General features: G+C 43.5%; 2 protein-coding genes across 2 annotated transcripts; both read right to left on the bottom strand.

Annotated features, from left to right (window-relative positions):
* Window positions 1-2,598: 2,598 nt before the first annotated feature.
* On the bottom strand, window positions 2,599-4,859 carry f2rl1.1 (coagulation factor II (thrombin) receptor-like 1, tandem duplicate 1). The gene is made up of 2 exons (XM_084572105.1): window positions 4,681-4,859; window positions 2,599-4,319 (listed from the first exon to the last, which is right to left on the bottom strand). The coding sequence occupies exons 1-2, from the start codon at window positions 4,751-4,753 to the stop codon at window positions 3,262-3,264; spliced, it is 1,131 nt and encodes a 376-aa protein (XP_084428231.1). The 5' UTR covers window positions 4,754-4,859; the 3' UTR covers window positions 2,599-3,261.
* A 4,434-nt stretch (window positions 4,860-9,293) lies between these two features.
* On the bottom strand, window positions 9,294-12,179 carry LOC311507539 (proteinase-activated receptor 1-like). Its single transcript, XM_084571911.1, has 2 exons — window positions 11,999-12,179; window positions 9,294-11,183 (listed from the first exon to the last, which is right to left on the bottom strand). The coding sequence occupies exons 1-2, from the start codon at window positions 12,066-12,068 to the stop codon at window positions 9,928-9,930; spliced, it is 1,326 nt and encodes a 441-aa protein (XP_084428037.1). The 5' UTR covers window positions 12,069-12,179; the 3' UTR covers window positions 9,294-9,927.
* Between the last annotated feature and the right edge of the window lie 11,222 nt (window positions 12,180-23,401).

Below are 23,401 nucleotides of genomic sequence, written 5' to 3' on the forward strand. Positions count from 1 at the left end.
TAGATAGATAGATAGATAGATAAATAGATCTTTATTGTCATTCTATCCAAGGAACCATAATCACACGTGACAACTCGAACATTAAGGAAATAAAAATGTGAATTGTGCAATAATTCATGCAATACTTTGCATAATGTGCAATGCATCTGTGCAATAACAGTGACTTCATATTATGTGTGAATGGGGTTGTTATGTCATGTTAGTGTTTATAGTTTTGTACATATTTTTTATTCGTTTTTTTTTTCCTTTCCTTTACCTCTGTATTTATTTTTTATTCCAATACTTGTACAGCACCTAAGGGGGACCTCAGGTCACTTTCATTTCGTTGTACCTGTACAATGACAATAAAGACATTCTGTTCTATTCTATTCTATTCTATTTAAAACACACACCACAGATGGACGCATGAACTAAATTTCAGTGCAGCGGCTCAGGCAGCAACGCTTAAGGCACAAGCACTTAAATAAAAGTGTCTAAAAACAAAACAATAAAAAGTATAAAAGACAGTAATAAAGTAATGAGGTGCATAAGAATACGAATACTGCACTGGATTATTGCACTTGATATTGCATCATCCTCAGTCTGACTACAGACTATTTGCAGTTCAGAAGTCTAATGGCCTGCACTACCTCCCGCCGGAGGTCAATGGTCAATGTTATTCACTTCTCCTGTCAGTGGTCATAATGTTGTGGCTGATCCGTGTATAAATAAAGTTGAATTGAATTGGTATTTGTTTAATCCTTTTACCAGTGGAAGCAATAAACAAAGGCTTGCTGTAAATTATAAGCAGCAGCCGTCACATTTCCTCCCTAAAGATAATGTTGGAACATTTGGGGGTTTCCTAAAGTTGATTTCAGTTCCTTTTTATCTACTTTTTATGATTCATTTTCTGTGCATCCATTCAGTTTTTATGGAAACAGATGAATGTGAACACAGACATCATCCAGACCTGAAGCCCAAACGCATATATGTTTATTATCAATAAATCAGCTGATTACTTCCTTGAGCTTTCAGCTTTAAATACACCCGTGACGATATCCTCAAACCTTAACCGACAGACCAAATTACATCAGAGAAGCTGGAAATATCATATTTATTTACAGCCCTCGCACAGCGTGCCGTAATAGGAGGTGTTAAAATGATTTTAAAAAGGTAAAGGGCTGTTAATGTTCCATGCACGAGAACTGGATTCAGTTTCAGGGAGTGTGTGAGCGACGCTGCTCTGTTGATGTGATGAAATAACATTTCTGTGAACACACAACCGGTTTGCTTATTTTAATATGTTTCGATCTCACTTCCTGTCTGCATATGTCCACAGATCAGGCAACATGATCAGTTAAATATGTGACTGAATTAATTTGCACTGCTGCTTTCTGCACAAGCCGTGGTCGAGTCCTTCGACCTAGTTCATTTTGTACTTCAAAACTAATGTTATATAACTTAGGTTCAGGAACAAATCCATGGCTCAAACATCCAATTACACGCGCCCTAACCTCTCTAACCATTTGGCTCAGTTCTCAACCCCCTCTCCAAACATCAGAGGACCATCATCAGTTTCTACGTCTTCCTTCATCCCATCCCCTCGACCCCTTCATCCCATCCCCTCAACCCTCTCCCCCTCTCATCCAATCCCCTACATTTCCCTCCACCTAACCTGGTCAAAATAAACTTCTTTGTACCCTGAATCTCACTCCCTAGGTTTCTCCATCCAAACATCAGAGGACCACTGTCTGTTTCCATGTCTTCCTTCATCCCTTCATCCCATCCCCTCAACCCTCTCCCCCTCTCATCCAATCCCCTACCTTTCCCTCCCCCTAACCTTGTCAAAATAAACTTCTTTGTACCCTGTATCTCACTCCCTGGGTTCCTCCATCCGAACATCAGAGGACCACCGTCTGTCTCCACGTCTTCCTTCATCCCATCCCCTCGACACCTTCATTCCTTCATCCCATCCCCACGACCCTCTAACCCTCTTATCCAATCCCCTACCTTTCCCTCCCCCTAACCTGGTCAAAATAAACTTCTTTGTACCCTGAATCTCACTCCCTGGGTTCCTCCATCCGAACATCAGAGGACCACCGCCGGTTTCCACGTCTTCCTTCATCCCATCCCCTCAACCCCTTCATCCCTTCATCCCATCCCCTTGACCCTCTACCCCTCTCATCCAATCCCCTACCTTTCCCTCCCCCTAACCTGGTCAAAATAAACTTCTTTGTACCTACTGAGGTGTGGTCTTCTTAGTGAATTCTTTAAACCTCAAATCAGAAGAACAAACTGCACGTTCAACAGGTTGGAATCCACCGAAACTAACAGAAATCATTATTTGCCGAGCTATTTTTGCCGTTATTTACACGTCGACACGGGGTCAGCTTAAGTCAGTGAACGTTGGCCCCTCCAACAGACTGGAAGAGCAACGCAGAACTGACTCAAGAGTAAAAAGCTAAACATGTGCGTTGTTGTGAAAATAAGGAAGAGCCTAGCTTGACCTTTGTAGCTGCACAATACAGCCGTGGAAATGTTGGCCACCAAACACAGAGATTCTGACCTTTTTGCGACACACACACGAAAAAAAGAAAAAAAAATATCTGAACCAACCAAGGTGACATAAAAATGATTTATTATTTTTTATTTATTTACTTTTACAATAAAGATCCAAATGCTCAGATGGCCGAACCAGTTAAAAAAAATGATTGGTTCACTAAGCCAAACTCTAGCTATACCGTGGTTAATAATAAAGTGTATTTGCTAACAGGCCGGTGGTGCCGACTGCAACCTCACAAAGAAAACAACTAAAAAACTGGTTGAACAGCTTCCACTGAACTTTTGTAAAATTTCCATAAAGCCCTCCTACACAAAAAACGCCTATAGCTGGTGAGAGAGACACAGGAGCATTATTGTGAAGGGGTGAAAGCCCTATGTGTTAATGGCAACCTTCAAAATAAAGGTATCCGTGTAATAAATATGAATTAATATTCATTCAAGGGTCAGTCTCAAAGCACTCTGGCACAATAAAAAGCTGCCAGACTTAAATGGCAGCACGCGCAAAAAATGGACCGAAAAACATTTAAATAAAGAAGTCGGCATCAATAAAAGTACATTTAAATGAAAAAGAAGTGTATGTACAAAAATAGAATTTAGCAGAAGCTCAACGCTTCCAGGAGGTAAACACTACTACATTTCGTAACACGTATCAAAGCTTAAAATCGCTCCGTCTTCGATACCAAGGTTTAATAATAATAAGCTTAAAAAACTGAAGATGCGCTAACAGTCGGTGCTCCGCGTGTTGCTGGACTCTGACTTATACGTGTTGCTCTTCCTGGAGTATTTCAGAGCGCTGAAGGAGACCCTCATCCTCTCCACCGTCCTCTCGCTCCGGCACAGGAACGTGTTCTTCACGTGCTCCCTGAAGTCCTCGGAGATGAAGTAGTAAATGAAAGGGTCGATGCAGCTGTTGAGACTCGCCAAGCACAGGGTGGTGATGTAGAACCCGTACTGGTTGTTATGGGTCTCGCCCAACAGGAGGATGTAGTGCACCAGCAGCATGACGTTACTGGGGGTGAAGCACAACAGAAACATGACGAGGACGGTGACAATCAGGACCACGGCCTTCCGCCGCTTCTTGGCGATGCTGGGATCGGCCATGCTGTTCCGGAGAGCCTTCAGCATGAGGACGTAGGATACGATGCACACTACGGTGGGGACGACGAACCCCAGCAGTCCCATTGTGAGGAAGTAGCCCGCGGCTATCTTCTTCTGACTGGGCTTGGTGACGTCGTGACATGTCTGGATGTCGAGGTTCACAACATGCACCTCTTGATCGTACAAGTAGAGCGGGATGGTGATGAGCCAGACCACCACCCAGATCGCGACGGAGACGGATATGGCTACGCAGCTGTCCTTCTGCGCCTGGGACAGCGGGTGCACCACAGCCCAGTAACGCTGGACGCTTATGCACGCAATAAAGGCAATGGAGCAGTACATGTTGGCGTAGAAAAACGCCACCAGCACTTTGCACAGCCCATCTCCGTAGATCCAGTTGTTGCCGTTGAAGTGGTACGCTATCTTTAGGGGGATCCAGATGACAAACAGCAGGTCGGCCATGGCCAGGTTGGCCATGTAGATGGAAGACGGGTGCTTTTTCTTGGATCTGAAGAGGAACACCCAGATCGCCAAGGCGTTGGCGGGCAGACCCACGGCAAACACGATGATGTAGACGATCGGCAGGAAGACGGTGGTGAGACTGCTGCTCAGGACCTCTTTGGCCGGGGAGTAGACCCACACCCCATCACTAGTTTCCTCACCAGTGAAGCCTCTCTCATCTGTACGATATGATAGATGTGGAAAGCAGAAGTACAACCGGTTTACATGTTGGAACAAATGACGTGCCAGCATCTGAAACTCAAATAAAAGACACTTCCCTTCAGGTGTGAGCACTTTAACCTGTTTACCTGACTTTAGATGAGTCATGTTTTTTTTTGTTCATAATGGCCAGAACATTTTATGTGTAAATCTGATAAATGCAAACCAACACAATACATTTTTAAAAAAAATAAAATAAAATGAACAGAGCAGATTCTGTGCGTAATTATTATTATTATTTTTTTTTAAAGTTGTGTATTTAGTCAGTCCAGAAGACAAAACAAAGGAACAATGGCTGAAATGAGAAGGTGGAATCGTTACCTTTCTGCGCCAGGCACGTCAGCACGCAGCACAAACACAAACACAGCTGAAACCACCGCGTCGTCCAAGCCATGGTGGCAAAACCGAGATTAAAAGAGAATGATAAGATAAGGAGAGGTGATGTGTCCGCGGTGCAGGCGTTGTCCTGCGAGTGTCTCCGTCTCAACTGCCATTCCCACCCTACAGACTGCTGCTTTTCATACCTGCGTGATGTCACCGAGTCAGCTGACACGGCACGTCCTACCGAGGCACACCCCGGTCTGAGTGTGATTAGCAGAGGCGATCCCAGCCGAACCAGTGGAGATTAAACTACTCTCTAAAGTTTAGATTTATGACAGATTAGTGATGATCAACCTCCTAAAGTCATACATTCTCGATACTATAGATTCTCAACCGGGGGTCCGCGAACCCCTGGTGGTCCGTGGTGTAGTTGCAAGGGGTCCGTGAAAAGAAAATATCTTTTAAAACAGATCCTAAGACATTTATAGAAATGGCATTATTGTATTCAAATGTGACTGAGACACAACTGAAAGCTCATATCTGCCTGTGAAATTCTGTTTCTGCCAAATTGCACTGCCACCCCCACCATCCAGATCGGGTGAGGGATCCTCAGGGTCGATCAAAAATATGCAGGTGGCGCAGGACCCAAAGCCTGAGAACTACTGCTCTGCACTAACTGTGCCATAGCTGTGGTGGTTAGCGCTGATACCTCACAGCGAGAAGGTTGTGGATTGTGTTAGGTTCATTGGTGTCTCTCGCTGAGATAAGCTCCAGCGACCCTCCAGAGGACAAGCGGTTACAGAAAATGAATGAATAACTGTGCCATATGTGTGAAAACAGCGTGGTCTTTCTTTAAAGCATATATTCAGCCTGCACACAGTTCAGCATCGAACTGATCCAACTTGCACTTCTTAAACTTTTAGCGTTTCTACTAAACATTTACATTCACTAGACATTATTTATTGCCCTGACTTGTGGTCAGAGGAAGAACAGAAGTTCCACGGTGACAGCGCCGTGTGTTATTTTAGTGGATGCGCGTTTTAGTTTCATCGCTCCGTGGTTTCACTACAAATAACTGAGTCAGAAACTGCCACCTGTCGCTGAGCGTCAGCCCTCTGTCTTTTTATTGTTTGTCCGTTCAGAAACCACGTCTGTGTGTATAGAAATAAAACTGGAACACCACCAACACCACTGTCTGGGTTTTTTGATAAGTGGCAAAAAAAAAAATTACCATTTGAGGTAATAAAATCAAGCAAACATAAATTATACCTTGTGTATGTTAATTTTAAGTGACAAGATGTTGAAAAATACTTGTGCTCACCTTTTTATAGCTGGATGTCAGTCTCATTTAGTCTGTGCATCATGCATGAATGTTAGCTGACATTCTAACTCACCATCTATACATAAAATCTTCAACTGAACTGACTCTGAATACTACATTAAGACGGAGCACAGTGAAGACAATCTAGGGCAACATCACAAAAACCTGCTGTTTTAATAGAAATGTGGAGACTTTTATTTCCACTGTTATCTAGATCTGCACGTGCACAGCGTTTTCTGCCATGATCATCCCTTCTATATGACATTTTTAAGCAGCTCTCATCAAATTAGCGATCTGTGCACGATATAAACGATTCAAATCGGTATCTCTGAGACCAGCATTATAGGAAACACTCACTTAAGGGTTAAACAGGTTATTGTGCTGTCAAAAAATCTAATAAAGATGAATAAAATGAGAAATGTGCAACCTTTAATTAAAAAATGACCACCCAAACAGAGCCACAATTGCGGCAAACAAGATCACATTCATTCAATTCGGTTCAAATCACTTTATTTGTCCCCGAGGGGCAACTTAAAAGGGCATAAAGTAGCTTAAAATAGAAACACACAGTGCATGTTTGAGGTTTAACCTGCATTCGTGCATTTTTTAAAACATTTTAAAATAAATCTAAAAGTAAATCTTAAACGTTCGTACAGCTGCATCCATGTCTGTGACTGGGCCAGCGTTCAGTCTGTGCATTTAAGAGCTGGACCACCCTACAGGGTCAAAGGTCACCTTGCTTCCCAGCGGCCTGCAGCCCAGACAGCAAAGTCGCTGCAGAATACCCTGACTGCAGGACTGTGCACGCCTTTTTAGAACTGGGTTTGCATTGAAAGGTATCCTGCAGATGAGGCCTGCAACCATTTATTAACCCAGTGAAGACAGTTACCGACAACAAACTGCGTGCACTCACGGTAATCTTCTGCCTTGTGACGTATGCATGAAATAATGTTTCTCATCAAACCGAGGGTTGGCATGATGATACAAGCCGGCATCTCCAGGAACCGCTTCATCCGATAACACGGTGACTCACTGCACAGGCCCGACAACAACCACTGTAACCAGAATCTAAACCACCTCTGAGTTTTTCAGAGAAATAGAACCACGCTGCTGTTGGGCTAGTTTTACTTTTAACGGTCAGGAAGGTGAGAATCTGCTTGGTCTTTGAATTGCGAGGGAAATTCTCAAATGTGGTGGAAGTGGTGGCAAGAAGTGAAGAGAAAATTGACAAGAAAAAAAAGAGAAGCTGAGACGAAGACTTCAAATTGCAATACAACCATGGTAGAGGGAGGATGGGGAGAGGGGGCGGAGGACAAAGAAGGGGGTTTAATAAGCAACGGCAAGAAGGTTGCTTCTGTTGTGGAAGTTATGACCACTGAGTGAGAGACTGTCCTGAACCAGAGTCTGAAGAAGATAAAGAAGAGTAGGAGTTCCGACCAGAGAATCAATTGACTGCGGCAAACCCTGGAGTACCTGGAGAGAACCCACGCAGACACAGGGAGAACATGCAAACTCCACACAGAAAGGCCCACCACCACACCATGCGATTAAATTTAATTAGAAATCTATATGTATTAAAAAAATTAAAACCTATACAAAGACATGTTAAAAAAAAGATCTAAATGCGTAACTGTGTGCACCTTTTCTTAACTGGGTACGTGTTCAGAATCAGATGCTCATGAGGCTCATGTGAAATAAACTGTCTTCACTCTGTGAGTTTTTATTTTTTTTTTAGCGCTGGTTGTACAAATGAGACATGGTAAATGGTTAATCTACACTAAAAACAACACAAGAGGTGGTTTCCTGCAGAAGTTCCATGATGACTCTGTGGTGGTTGGGTGTCTTAGAGATGGACAGGAGGGGGTGGAGTGTAGGACACTGATAAGAGACTTTGTGGACTGGTCCCAGGCAAACCACCTACTCCTGAATGTGGACAAGACCAAGGAGCTGGTCATTGACTTCAGGAGGAAGAGGACACCAAACGGAGCCCATCACCATCCAGGGCCTGGAAGTGGAAGTAGTGGACCACTAGAACTGGACCACATGAACAGCAGACTGGAATTGAGGGACAACAGCGATGCTATGGACAAGAAGGGCCTGAGTAGACTCTAGTTCCTGAGGAAGATGAGGTCTTTCAATGTATGCAGCAAATTGCTGGAGATGTTCTACCAGTCTGTACTTTGCTGTGGTTTGTTGGGGGAGCAGCACCAGCAGAAAGGACATCAGTGACACTTGTCTCAGTGAGGGACAGGAGGACACTGGACAAACTGCTCTCCATCATGGACAATCCATCTCATCCACTACACCAGACAGTAGAGGGACAGTGGAGCTCATTCTCCAACAGACTGATCCAGCTCCGCTCCCACAGTGAACGCTACAGGACGTCTTTCATACCATTCTCAGTCCAGCTGGACAACAACTCACCTTTCTGCAACAGATAACTCCATGAATAACGTGGTGTGACAGGGTGGTATGGGAGCTGCACAGGACAGGACAGGACAGGACAGGAGGGATTTACTGTAGCTCGGCTGTTAAGAACTGCACAGGGGATTTTGTGGGGTGGTCCTCTCCCAGATTTGGGAGTCCATGCGAACCAGGTCCGAAAGAGGACCAGCCTTATCACTGTAGATCCCACCCACTTGGGCCATGGACGGTTTGTACCTCTCCCTTCACGAAAAAAGGTACAGAAACATCAGAACCACAGCCAACAGACTGAGAGACAGCTTCTACTCCAGAAATTGCCCCTCCCCCGGACCCTCTCCTGCACCCATGGACACTTTACAAGTCATTGCAATGTTTGGACTGCATGTTTACAAGGTTTGCTGCTGACTACTGTATGTATATACCTGTACAGCTCTATTTTTATTTTAGTCTTCAGGAGCTACCGCCCAAAATTTTGTTATGTGACACATGACAACAATAAAGGATTCTTGATTCTTAATGGACACCATTGCACCTTACTATTATTCCTATGTATATAATACATATTCTTCTGTCTCTATTTCTTGTACATTTGCTTATTCTGTACATCTTTTGCTTATACTATTTTGATTTTACTAGATTTTATTTTACTTATATTTAATATTTCTTTTACTTGTGGCTTTTTTTTTTGTTGTTTTGTTTTTTATGTGCAACTAGGCTACTGTGACCAAGCAATTTCCCTTGTGGATTAAAAAAACTTTCTCCAAGTTTCGGTGGCGGTTGCTTTATTTTCTTGACAGTGATGCAGCGCCACCTGTTGGAGAAATACAACAACAACAACAACAAGACAGAAGACACTTGGACTCTGGTAGAACAGCTTTAATAAGAGTAATGCACACTTCCCACCAGCAGGGAGCAGCACAGAACAAACCATGAGGTGGGGGAGGGGATATACTTTTTACATCTCTTTCTTGTTTAGCTTAAAAAAAATAAATGAAAGTCAGAGGCAAAAAGCAGCAATAAACAAAAAGTTAAAAAAAAAATGATATATATATATTTTTTTTAAAAATCCACAATGGACAGCTTGGTGATACAGAAATATCAGCAAATATATGTACATTTAATAATAATAATAATAATAATAATACAGAAAATAAGTCGTTTCCTTCATTTAAATGTATTATCTGTAACACATAGAAGCATTTCAATGGATCAAATGTGGCTCTAGAAAGCTCATTCTTATCCATATCCTTCCTTCCTTCCATTTGGTTTTACGTCACTCAAATGGCACGTCTGTCACTGCACACTCATCATTACGAAACCAAAATGTGTTTCTGTTCACATGATGGGTTCACTTACCCTCCATTTAGAACGCTATCTCTACAGCTATTGGCTAAGTGCTCTTGTGTTTGTGTGCATTTATTTACTTGGACTTCATGAGATATCTTGTGTAGTTTCATAGCTTTGAAAAGTCACAGGTTAAGTCCCCGGTTTGTGTGAATTCATCAGACCAGTAGCTTCTTGTACTGGCTGCTGAGGCTTTCCTGGTACGAGTCCATTTTCGTGATCGAGCTGTTTAGTTTGGAGGTGTCCGTGAGGCTGGATTTCAGAATAGGTCTGGAGCTGTACCTGTACGAGTCAGAGGATGAGGTGGTGATGCCGCCCTTTTCTGTGATCTTCTTACATGTCAGCATGTTGGACAGCTGTCTCTGGCACTGGGACGACCCGAAGTAGTAGACGAGCGGATCCAGGAGGCAGTTCAGGCTCCCCAGACACAGAAACATTAGGTAGAGTGCGTAGGAGCCGTCGGGGTCCTCCCGGGTCTCCTGCGCGGCCTTGGTGAACTGCAGGTAGTGGGCTATCAGTATGCAGTTTGTGGGCATGAAACACAGCACAAATATCACCAGCACGGTAAAAGCCATCACCAGCGCCCTCGTCCTGCGACGAGAGCTTTTTGAAACTCCGTGTGGGACGCTGCTCAGAGTCCAGATAACCCGAGTGTAGGACACCGTTGTGATGAGCAGAGGCAGGAAGAAGAGGACGCAGCACAGGGTGATGAAGTAGTATTTAAGCCACTCTATGTTATGTGACCTCTGGACGTCGTGGCACGTGGTGATGTTCAACTCTGTGAGTAGAACGGTCTGGTTGGAGATGACCAGGGGCACGGAGCCGGCGAAGGACAAAATCCACATGGTCACGCAGACGATGACCGCGTTCTTCGGCGACCTCCAGCTCAGGGAGTCGATGGGGTAAACCACAGCAAGGAGCCGGTCCAGGCTGATGGAGGCTATGAGGAGGACGGAGCAGTACATGTTCCAGTAAAAGGCGCCGGTGACCACGCTGCACATGAGCGGCCCGAACTTCCAGTCGTTGCCGCTGAAGTGGTACGAGATCTTGAAGGGGAGCAACGCGGCGAAGAGGAGATCGGCGATGGCCAGGTTCAGCATGTAGATCGCCGCGGCCTTCTTGGGCCGGATCCCCCGAGCGAAGGCCAGCACCGCGCAGATGTTAATGGGCACGCTGATGCAGCACACGAGCGCGTAGAAGGACGGTATGAGGATGGTGGACACGGGGCCGGTTAGAAACAGCAGCGCCTGCTCGGAGATTCCTGTACGGAGACGTGTGACGTTTGGTGGCCTGGCAATCACAGATCTGTTGGCGCCTTCATCTCCTGGTTCCAAGCCAGTAACTGAATTCATGTCTATTGGTTCATCAGTGGCTGTGCGGTCATAAAGGACAAAGGTCCTTGGATTCACCGTGGCTGGAAGGACAAAAAAAATATGCAAGGATTATAAAAAGATAAATGAAAGGCTCGGTCTCGTAACTCAATCAGCTTATCAACGGACAGCTCATGTTGAACCTGACGTAAAAAGAAATGCAAATCATTTACAGGTTGCATTTTTTTTTGTGTGTGTGTGTCTGTAACCAGGTCATTTAAACGCAGCATCATCTTAATGCCAGTTTGGGAAGTGAAACATCTTGTGCACATGCTGACCATTTGCATTTCCAGGAATTCATGCAGAACATTAGGCGTCAAAGCTGAGCCGACCTTTTCGGACACAGAGACGCGTCCCTCGGTTTTGTGCTTTCAAGACATTTGGCTGAACTTGTGCCGTGAACTGGATCACAACCGCCAATGTTCTTGCGTGAACAAATTCCCCAAAATGTATGTTTGTAAACTGTGAAAATACAGAAATATCCTCTTTATCCAGCTCTGATGGTTTAATCCTTGTCTTTGTTTAGTGCTTAACACTGAATATTTCTGGGGTTTGGACACTGAGAGGAGGAAATAAGACATTTGCGGACATCACCTTGTTGAAATAGGTCATTTTCCATTATTTGAACACACAGAAGATAATTTATAATGGATAAAATAGTAAATTTATAGCAGACAAGAATTAATCCTCATATTTAAGGGGTTGGAACCAGAGAGATGTTGGCTTTATTAATTGTTTTTGCTAAAAAATGTCTCAACTAATATCTCTCACAATGAAAACCGACACTTTTAAGTGCGGTGAGATCCACTAAACAAAAACCGCATTAAAAACCACTGAGTTCAGTAGAAAGTTTCCTCACCTTTTATCCTTTTTGCAGTCGAGGCAGCACACACTGCACCCAGAACCAGCAGCAGAGCCAGAGGACGCATTCTCCTGGCGCAATCCGACCGCGTCGAATAAACACAAAGAAATAAACTTTTAACTGCGGTTAATCCTCGAATAAATCCTCCGTGCTCGACGCTTCCTTTCCTTTCCTTTGCTTGTCCCAGACTCCCTCTCTGCTGATTGTCATCACCGTGGATGTAACCGGGCTTGTTTTGTCTCCTCCCTGAAGTCCGGCCCCCGTCCACCAATCAGCTGCAGCCTGTACGCACGGAGGAATTCCTGAAGCCTGATGTCAGCTTTCCCGTCAAAGGGCTACAGAGGCCAGGGCACCAAATAAACTCATTACTCCATTACTAGAAGACACAATAAAGATAAAATCATTTCACTTAGTTTCGTTGTTTGTTTCCTTCTCTTTCTCTCCGGATGTAGAGAATAAAATGAAATCAAACCAGATAGAATGTTTCAACAAGATCTGACCACTGCACAAAGCCTTCTCCAGCACATCCCAAAGATTCTCAATGGGGTTAAGGTCTGGACTCTGTGGTGGACAATCTATGTGTGAGAGAAATTATGTCTCATGCTCCCTGAACCACTCTTTCACAATCTGAGCCCCATGAATCCTGACATTGTCATCTTGGAATATGATCCATTGATGGAATAACCTGGTCATTCAGTATATTCAGGTGGTCAGCTGACCTCATTCTTTGGACACATACTGTTGCTGAACCTAGACCTGAGCAACTGCAGCAACCCCAGATCATAGCACTGCCCCCACAGGCTTGTACAGTAGACACTAGGCATGATGGGTGCATCACTTCATCTGCCTCTCTTCTTACCCTGATGCCTCCATCACTCTGGAGCAGGGTAAATCCTGTGCAAAGGGAACGCCCAAACCCTTGAGTTCCCTTCGCATTGTACGTGCAGAAATGCTCTTACTTTCACTATTAAACATAGTTCTGTTCAGTTCAATGCGGTTTTATTTATATAGCGTCAACAACAATACAAATTGTCTCAAGACACTTTACAACATCCGGTCTGAAAACCCCCAGAGCAAACCTGAAGGCGATGGTGGCACGGAAGAACTCCCTTTTAACAGGAAGAAACCTTGAGAAGAACCCAGCTCTCATGGACGGACCCACCTGCCTAAGGCCAGCCGGGTAGAGACGAATCAGTTCATGATCAGTCAGGAATTTTCTCCGTCCACATTTCTTCGCGGAAGACGGTGGTTCCCCACTATCCTTCCAGTTTTTAATAATGTGTTGGACAGTTCTTAACCCAGTTTTAGTAGTTTCTACAATCTCCTTAGATGTTTTCTCTGCTTGATGCATGCCAATGATTTGACCCTTCTCAAACAACTTCTCCACAGGATGTAGATAGATATAGATAGATAGGTTTTATTTGTCACATGCACATTTATACATAGTACAATGCACAGTGAAATGTATTGTTGTACCTGCAGCCAGTAGTAAAAAATATATATAAGTACTACAGTAAACAGTAGTTTGCACACAAGGTAAGCAATATAAGTGTAATGTACACCGATAGAGAAATAAAATATAAAAAAATATAAAATAAAAAATAAAAATAAAAATATAGACTGAATAAAATTATAGACTGGTAAACTTGGGGGGGGGGGGGGGGTAGTTGTATATGTACATACATTTACAGTATTAAGCAGCATGTGTCTTTAGACATGGTTGTTTAAGAACTGAGAAGCTGCTCATTGCATCAGTTGGGTTAAATAACTTGTTGTCAGCAGAAAGATAATCGCCCATGCAGTATTTATCCAATAGGAGGCTCCTACCTATTTGTTTAGTTAAACACAGGTGGTTTGTTTGGTCAGACAGTAGGTGTCATAGATAGTGTGGTATTTTCAATAGGGCTTTCATAGGTTTAAGAAGGTTTATGGGTATCATTGCAACATATGGCCAAAGGCATCTATTCTGGGGCCCCAAACAATTACTACGTTTGCCTGTCCCAATGTCCCAGTGCTCCCCTGACATCATTTAGTTCAACCAAGCTGGATAATCAGTCATTTCTTGCGGTCAAAGTTAATAAATAGTGTTATGACTACATGGTGTCGTGGAAACGGGGGTTACCATTAGTGACCTAAGGCTGCCTCTTCGTTCATTCACACATTCACTAACCACCACAGCACCCTTACTGTTCATTTACTGTATAAGACAAGTTAACGACAAAGAATTTAAAATATGATTTCAAAATAAAAGCTTTTAAAATAAGAGATAAAACAGCAACATGTCAAAAGAAATTATGATGGAGTTGTTTTTTTTGTTTTGTTTTTTGTAGTTAAAATATTCCAAATATTCTAGGTTAAGGTTTTGTTTCAAGAGCAAGGGAGCATCCAACCCTGGTTAGCCAGTTACAAGCTCAGATGCTTTGTCCCTCAAAAACATTTTAAGGACTTTGAGCTACGTCCGCCCTTAGCCCCCCCATGACCCCGTCACCGGTCACCCACTCTAATCCGCCCCCAGTTTTCCTGCTTCAAAACATCAACTTGAGGACAAAATGTTCACGAATCAAAGCCCCGCCTCTCGCCCAATGACAGCTGGGATAGGCTCCAGGCCTCCCCCCCCCCGCAGCCCTCTAGAGTGACTGAATGAATGAATATTACACCTGATCAGCCACAACATTAAAACCACTGACAGGAGAAGTCAACAACATTCAATGAATAGTACACTTTCAGCAGCAGCAGCAGTAGAAGATTACCAAACAAGACAATTAAACGTAATATTTCTATAGTTTAGAAACAATGCTCCTGACCCAGAAGAAAGTCAGAATATAGGATGTAATTCAGGATATGCACCGATCAGCCACAACATTATGACCACTGACAGGAGAAGTGAATAACATTGACCATCTTGTGATAATTCAGTGTTCTGCTGGGAAACTTCTGGACCTGGCATTCATTGGTGTGGATGTTACTTAGACATGTAGCACCCACCTAGACCAGACCAGGCACCCCCACCCCATAGCAATGACACTCCTTGATGGTAGCAGCCATCCCCAGCAGGATGCCACCACAGGACACCTTCAGAAGGCCCATGTCCGTCCTCTGATCAGTCACAACTGTTGTTGGAGGCACAAGGGAGACCTACACAATATTAGAAAGGTGGTCATAATGTTACGCCTGATTGGTGTATAATGATCCCACCCACTGATAACGAGTATATCATTAGAAATGATTCTTATTTGGCTGAAGAATCGTTTTTATTTGCCATGTTCTTTCTTTCTTTCTTTCTTTCTTTCTTTTAGTGGAAAGTGAAACATTTTGGAATAAAAACATCCTCCAGAAACATTTTTATTGGACACAGGGGGTCAGAGTTTTAAATAAATACAGCTTTTATCTGTTTGATGCGTATCAGCCCCGCGTATCAGCCCCGTCCCTGGAGATGCTCTATTTGTAACGGAAGAAAAATCCCATTACGCAAACGGTAGGAGGGTCCGTTCCAGAAAGGACAACTGGATGAGCAGTTGTTTTTTTAATCAAGTCTAACTCTGGACGATAAAAGGCTCGTTTAGTTCGACCCGCTGGGACCCATTTAGTGTCATCAGAGTTTGTGTTTACTTGCTTCTGTAAACCAGCTCTGGAGATTGGGATCAACTCTCTGTCCTGTTCCCACTGCCTCCGCTGGAAGTCACGGTCGTGGAAGTTATTAACCTTCATGTGTCTGCTTCTGTGAGGTCCGCAGTCGTGAAGTCACATAGATAGACGCTGAAATAATAATAATAAATAAATAATCTGAGGACAGAGGAGAGGGGAGGGAAACCCGATGCTTGCTTTCAGACAAAAGTGAGTTTGTGACACAGAGGGAGGCCGATGAAGGGGGAGGGAGCCGTCTGACTCATTCATCCGGAGCTTTATATCCACTGGGACTCAGTATCTGAGCTCACAGACATCCAGACTAAACCCATTTCCTCACAGAAATATTTGTCATTGCGATCGGCTCCTCTCTGGACCACTCACATCCAAACTTTAAAGGAATAATTTGAGGTTTTGAAAAACACATTTTAGCTCAGGTTAGCATAAAAGAAAATGGAAACAGGTGAAGCTGACATAGAACACTCTAAAGGTAATAAAGTCGAGCTTCCAGTGCCACTAAAGCTCAGTATTTACACCGATCAGGCGTAACATTATGACCTGATATTGTGCACGTCTCCCTTGTGGTGACTCATCAAGAATGGACATGGGCCTTCTGAGGGTGTCCTGTGGTGTCTGGAAACACGAATGTTGTGGGGGGGGCTTTGAGGGGAGGGGCCTCTGTGGATCATCCCACAGATACTTGATCAGTTTGGGATCTAGTGAATTTGGAGGCCAGGTCAACACCTTGAACTGTTCTTAATGTTTTTTTTAGTTGTTCCTAAAGCATTTTTGTGGTTGTGTCCTGCTGGGGATGGCTGCTGCCATCAAGGAGTGTCATTGCTATGGGGTGCGGGGTGACTGGTCTGGTCTAGGTGGGTGCTACATGTCTAAGTAACACCCACACCAATGAATCCCAGGTGCAAAAGTTTCCCAGCAGAACACTGAATTGTCACAAGATGGTTTAAATGTTATTCACTTCTCCTGTCAGTGGTTTTAATGTTGTGGCTGATCGGTGCATATCCTGAATTACATCCTATATTCTTCTGACTTTCTTCTGGATTAGGAGCATTAGAAACAAGCTGTTAACTATGGAAATGTTACGTTTAATTGTCTTGCTTGGTAATCTCCTGCTGCTGAAAGTCTAATATTCCTATTAGTTCCGTTTTGGTTTCTAGCAACTTCTGAGGCAATCATCTGTCTCTTTCGTGGCTAAATTGCTCCACTTTGTCCTCCACATGGCCCCTCCCTTTGCCAGCCTTCAGTGTGCGGCGCTGGACAGGAAGAGCGGAGCGGAAACCAAGAGTTGCGAGAGCGAACAATGAACAGAAAAGAAGCTGTAAAGCTCCAAAGAGGAGGAGATGGTTCCCTGTAGGTTTAAAAACCACCGGCCTCTTCCTTACACAAGTAGTCTCACAATCCGTGGATGTTTACAGCTCATTTCAGTTGGGGTTTTTTTGTTTTTGTGAGAAAGAGTGCAGCTGGACATGGTCTGCTCAGCAGAGGTCATGTTGCTCCTTCATGTGGGTGTGCCTAAAACTAACATGAGCGCATTCCTGCTCATAGGAGGAGGCAGGATACAGTGGGAGATTAGCTCCGGAGAGAAGTCGCAGACACGGCTCCAGGGTCTGGCCTGCGAGAATTTAATTCGACTATTTTATCGCTCCTGGTCACAGAGTGTTAAACTGCTGCAAAAACACAACGTGAACATTTCACAGAATCGAGGGTTGTGCTCATCTCTGCGTCTAAGCTGAGAAGAGCCACATGCTTTCTGGTTGACGTTAAGCGTCTGTTGAGTTGCAGAGGTGGGGCGTGAGTCATTTACTCAAGTGCTCCACTTAATACTTGAATAGCTTTCAAACTGAATATGCTTCAATTATTATTGATTTTCTGGGATACGTATTTTTCCATGAAGTTCAAACCATGGGTCACTGAATGTTTGTGATAAAGTGAAAGATGAAGTGTTTCTCTCTTAAAGACATCATCATTGAGACGTTAACAGGGATGAGTCTCTGAGCTCTGGACGCAGTTAAACTAAACACAATAAATCAAACGTCTAAACTAAAGCATCGTTTACAGCATTATGCCCTTTTTAATTGTATTTTAGACATCAAGTCATGGACGGCAACAAACTTTCTGCAGCTCAACCAGGACAAAACTGAGGTCTTAATTATTGGTCCTGAAGCCCAGAGAGAGAAGCTTAATACAAAACTTCAAACACTCAAACGACTGCGGCGCCCTACTTTCTGGTCTTCCCAAGAAAAATATTTTCCACTTGAGCTGCCCGTGTGCTGAGGAGGACCAGAAAGAGGGCGCACATTACGCATATTAAGATCCTTTTACTGGTTTATATGAAGTTAAATAACTGAGGTTCAGGAACAGGGCCACGCCTCAAACACCCAATTACCAGCACCAGCCTATATAGGCGCATCTAACCTCTCCTTGCCTGTTTGACTCAGTTCTCAAACCCCTCCATCCCAACCCTCTCTGTTCTCTCTTCTTCTTCTGTACAGTCTCTTTGCAGGAACCGGGGGGTCAAGGAGTTGATGCCTCCAGAGATATGCTCCCACCCTGAATCTCTCTCCCCAGGTTCATACATCTGGACTTCCAAGGATCGCCATCGGTCGCTGTGCCATTCTCTTTCCTCTTACCTACGATCCCTCCATCCCTTCATCCCTTTCCCCCTCGACCCCTCTCACCCCATCCCTCGACCCCTCCATTCGATCTCCTAACCTGGTCAAATAAACTACTTTGAATATCAAGAGGTGTGGTCTTGTTAGCGAAAAAGCTCTTAATGGTCTTACTCCAAGCTATTTATCAGAATTACCCTTATCGTATGAACCTCTTAGAACCCTGAGGTCTTCTAGCAGCGGCCTTTTAATAGAACCCAGAGCTAGAAGAAACACCCATGGTGAGGCAGCCTTTTGTCACCACGGTCCCCGTCTGTGGACCAGCCTGCCTGAAGACCTGAGGGCTGCACAGAAGACCTACCTTTTTAGTCTGGCTTTTAACTGAATCGTAACTATTTATTTATTGACTATTTAAAACATTAACGCATTTAATCACAGTTTGCATTCCAAACAATGCGGAACCTTTGTCTGTGCACGAATTCCCGGTACACCGATTACACTGATGCACGCGTCAGAGCTAGGCTAACAGCTACCAAAATGGAGGAGCCATCTAGATGCAAAGCATGTTGCATCGAGCACAGATTCCACTGGAGCGGTTCGCACTTTAACTTTAGGTCTGTTCAGTTTTGGCCAGGGATATTTTTTTTCTTTATCTATTGTTTTGAATTGAAATGCAATTAAATGCATTTTTCCAGACATTAAAAGAGCTTGAGTTTACAATATTCATGTCTGTGTCTGTTATTTGATTCAGTCGTCCACTAAAATCCAATTAAATTAAAAAATGTTGATTTTGGGGAAAATATTGTTATGCGATTAAAATGCGATTAATCGAGATTAATTAATCACAAAGCCTCTGATTAATTAGATTAATTTCCCCACCCCTAATAATAATAATAAGAAGAAAACACCAAGAGGGAACATTTTACTGCATGATAGTGATCAAATGTCTTTACTTTTTAATGTAAACATGCTGAGATACTTATCCTTAAGTAAAGGTTTTGAATCCATGATAGTGGATGATGGATCTAGGTGGAATCTAGGTGTTTAAAATATCAGATTTTACCACGTGTTGAATGACTCTAAAAACCAAAAGCAGACGTTCGATGCAGACTGAAACATTACAGAAAAAGGGAACTTCATTTGTTTTTGCTCAGTCATGAAATTGAGGTGTCTGGTAAGAAACCTCCTTTTCTACCTACAGTAAAAAAAACAGTGTGAACCTCTAAATGTTCACAAGAAAAAATCTGTAAAAAGAAGAAACAAATACCAAAAACGGAAGACGATACCTCGACTGCTTCTTTGACAAATTTTCAGTGCGGGTGAACCGGAGGTTAAACATGTGAGGACGATCTGCAACCGACATGTTAAGTCAAAGAAGAATGCGTTAAATAAACAAGAGTTAGAGAATTATTTGGTCACAGCCGAGGCAGGAACATTCAGATTTGGTTGAGCAACATGAGCAACAGCACTAAAACCTCTCCATGAGTAAAACTTACAGTCATTTCTATGTAAGTATGTGTCTGCATTGTTGAGCTTTAATAGCATTTTGGGAACGGAATGAACTTCTCTGAACGTTTCAGGATGTTTTCATCGCTTGGCGCAGATCTCCAGCGGCAACAGCTGCAGAAATGTGTGAGATCCAGTATGTTCAAAGATGAGAAAGCCTAAACTTGTACTTGAAAAAACAAAACATCCGGTGTGATCTTAACAGCGCACGCATCAAGTCATTTCTTTATAAGTCAAAAATAAATCTCACACACTGGCACCTGTGGTCAGAGTTCTTGGCTGATCACATGTCGTTGCTCTGCAGCAGCCTGATTGACGCAGTTTGGTCATTTCAGACTCAGACTATAAAGTGTCTCTGTTTCTGGCCTTTGTATTTGATGCACTTCTCCATGAGGATTGCTTGTATTTGTTCTCTTTTTATTAGGGGTCCATGCAATAACGTTGCAGGATCCCTGTTGATTGTGTTGCGATTTTTCTTCTTCTTTGCCTTCTCCTTAATGTTCTGCTTAGCTAAAAGGGTCTGCCCAGGACAAACTGCAATGGTGAAAGGCATCAAACCTGGTAACTTGGTAGAAGTCCTAGCATTCCACTTTGCCAAAGTGTCAATACACATGCCTACAGCTAGGTGGCGCTATAATAAGCCAATTTATGTTTTGGCTCATATCATGAGAACCGTGTGCCCTAGAAACAAAATTATTTCTCCCTCTGATTCCTTTCATAGCCCTGGTTCTAAAGGACTAGGCCACGCCATTATTTTTTCCCGCCATTTTGAAAAAATTGCACCTCTAAAAGCAAAATCAACTCCTGCTAGCCCGTTCATCCAATTCTCACCAGACTTAGCATGTATCATTTATGGTCAAAGATAATGAAAAGTTCAAAGAACTTCAGCAGGGTTATTGATTACAAAGATAATGGCTAATTAATTTTTACGGCGTGGCACAGTATAACTCCAAAGCTAATATTTTGTGAAATATATAACCAAACTTAATCAAACGTCATATCATTGATAATAAAATGATTCTGTACAAGCAGCCCTATTTTTGTGACCCTTAGTCTCTAGGGGGCGCTACACAAACAACATTTCAATATCTAAAAACTGCAATAGCTAACTTCATGAAATTTGGCGTACACAAACATATTGTGTCGATGCCCACCAAGTTGGGCAGGGCCAGTCTACAGTCCAGCCAACATTTCTATGTGGGGCCTATGTGGGTAGAAAGTGGGCTAAATAATGGGCCCCATATGGGATTCTCAGATCACACCCATATGGGATTGTCTGCGGGTTCCATGTTGGCCCCAAGCCAATTGCCCATGTGGGTTTAAGGCAGGATTACACAAGGTTATAGGTGGGCCCCAGCTGGGCAAAACAGACAAGACCCATCTTGGTCCCAGCTTTAAGTCCTACGTGGGTCCTACATGGGGACAGCATGAGCTGAAACATGGGTTGCAATGCGGGTTCTATGTTTCCCCCTAGGGGGCGTTACAGGTGACATGGAAACATTTCATATGACTTTAAGGCCTGTAACTATTGAAGTATTGACCCAATTCTTATGAAACTTAGCAACCGTCATTGTTTTTGTTTTGTCTTTTTTTCATGTGCAACTGAGCAACCATGTGGATCAATTGAGAGACAGGCAATCAAAGGGTTTTGGGGATTTCAGTAAATGCTGATTTTGATGATCAAGCCCACGCATCACTAAAACACATATTGCACCACCTCTGCAAGGCCACTCAGTGTAGAGAGGGGGAATAACAGACACCTTTTTTTCCGCTTGATGTGGTTTCGCTTATTTCCACCTCTCTTCGGTCCTTCCTCTTTCTGGTGAATGACCATGCAACGCAGCGCCACGATGGGCAACAGTGATCAGGAAGTTGATACGAACTGCTTGAGCTTAATTCTTTCTTTAGTTCTGTCCTTTTCTCAGTTTCTCTTTCACGTCTGGAAATGTAGAGTGATAAGCAATGGAGGCTAAAATGTGGTGGTGATGATGGGTGGGAGTGTGAAACAAAACATCCATGTGCCAGTGCAGACTGGATCAAGATGACACATTTCAGACTGTTGCACGGTTATCTGAGGGTTCATCTGTTTTGTATTTAGGTTGAGGTGAAGGTGATTCATACCCTAGCTCGACGTTGATCGTGAACATGTGTCGGAGCTTCTAGAAAATAAATATCAACCAGATAAAACAGAAATAGCCTCAGACAACCACATCCACTGGCACAACCCTCCCCCACCTCCGGCCCCAACTACGGTGACCAAGCCATGATTCAGCACATTAGACTCACTTTCATAGTATTAGCTTAACTTTATTCAACTATTGTTAGCGTGCCAACCAGCTAGCGCCACACTTGTCTCTTAATCCCACTTTGTATGGGACAGTGAGTCAGAGCGTAGACTGTATAAAGATGGACCGTTGAACCGGCTGCTCAAACGGAAGCCAAAGCAAGTAGAGCTCCCCCTGGTGGCTGGCTGCAGTATAGATCATAAGCTCCACCCCCTCCATGTTAGTGGATGGGACTTGGGCCCAACTAAAACACTAACATACAGTCACTTTAGGTAGTTAATATAATGTTGATGAATGTTCAAGTTTTTTTGATAAGTTTTAGTTAGTTATTTGACGCTATAGAAACAGGATGTGACATAATAGTGACTACCAGTTGCTTGACTGTGAGAGTTGTAAAAAAAAAAACAAGTCTACTCTGATCAGACTCTGGCTCCAAACTCGCGAGATGGCGCCGATGGTATCCCCAGGAAACTAGCATCAGTTTGGCCAGTGAGAGGAAGTGGCATCGCATTGTCCATATTTATATACAGTCTATGCTCTAGCATGTCATCAGCCTTCAGGCCAACATGAGAGGACGAACCATATTTGTCTTTATATATATTTTTAACTATTACCACTTGAAATGTCCCCTCGCCAAAGTAACGTAGAGGCCTCAAAGCCGACTCCTTAAAGTAGCCCGAGGTTGTGTAGCTTAATCACCAGATCATAAGTGCATGTTGGTTAATGGATGCAGAAATTTAAGACAGTCATGTTAGGGAACAACCACAGCAACCTGTAGAATATGTAGCAACCGCTGTGTCGTTACCACACCGTTAGTTTCACATATCCTTGCTCTGCAGTTAGTAGTCACTAGTTTTGTACTTAATTGTACCTTTGTGTGCTTGCATGCTAGTTCACCCTTTTAACCCCAGCATCTGGAAACAACCTTGGTGAGAGCAGTGAAATAAATCAGCTAAATTGCTCAGAAAAAGGCGTAGGAGTGGAGGTCAACTACAGGGGCTGGATTTGTCTCTACAAAACGCATACTCATTTGATCTATTACTGATTAATGCAGCTCTAATCTCCTTTTGGCATCGATTAACTTCATGTCTCGGTCATCTGGAGGAGGGTGCAAAATAAAAAAAAATAAAAAAAACAAGAGTTAGGGGTGGTATTCCGTGAGAAAAGGGGACTTTCCATTCAAAAATGTCCGTAACTCACCGCACGCCGCTTACATAACTGAGGCAGGAAGCAGGGGAAATAAGAACAAGAGGAGTAAACCATCATAATAGTCAATTTATCTGGAGCATCAGTCCCCGGGCCTCAGTTACCGTCGATGGCCGATTAGAGATGTGTCTCGAGAGAGAAAGTGAAGAGAT

This window comes from Chelon labrosus, assembly GCF_963514085.1.
Source record: "Chelon labrosus genome assembly, chromosome: 22".
Lineage (NCBI taxonomy): Eukaryota > Metazoa > Chordata > Actinopteri > Mugiliformes > Mugilidae > Chelon > Chelon labrosus.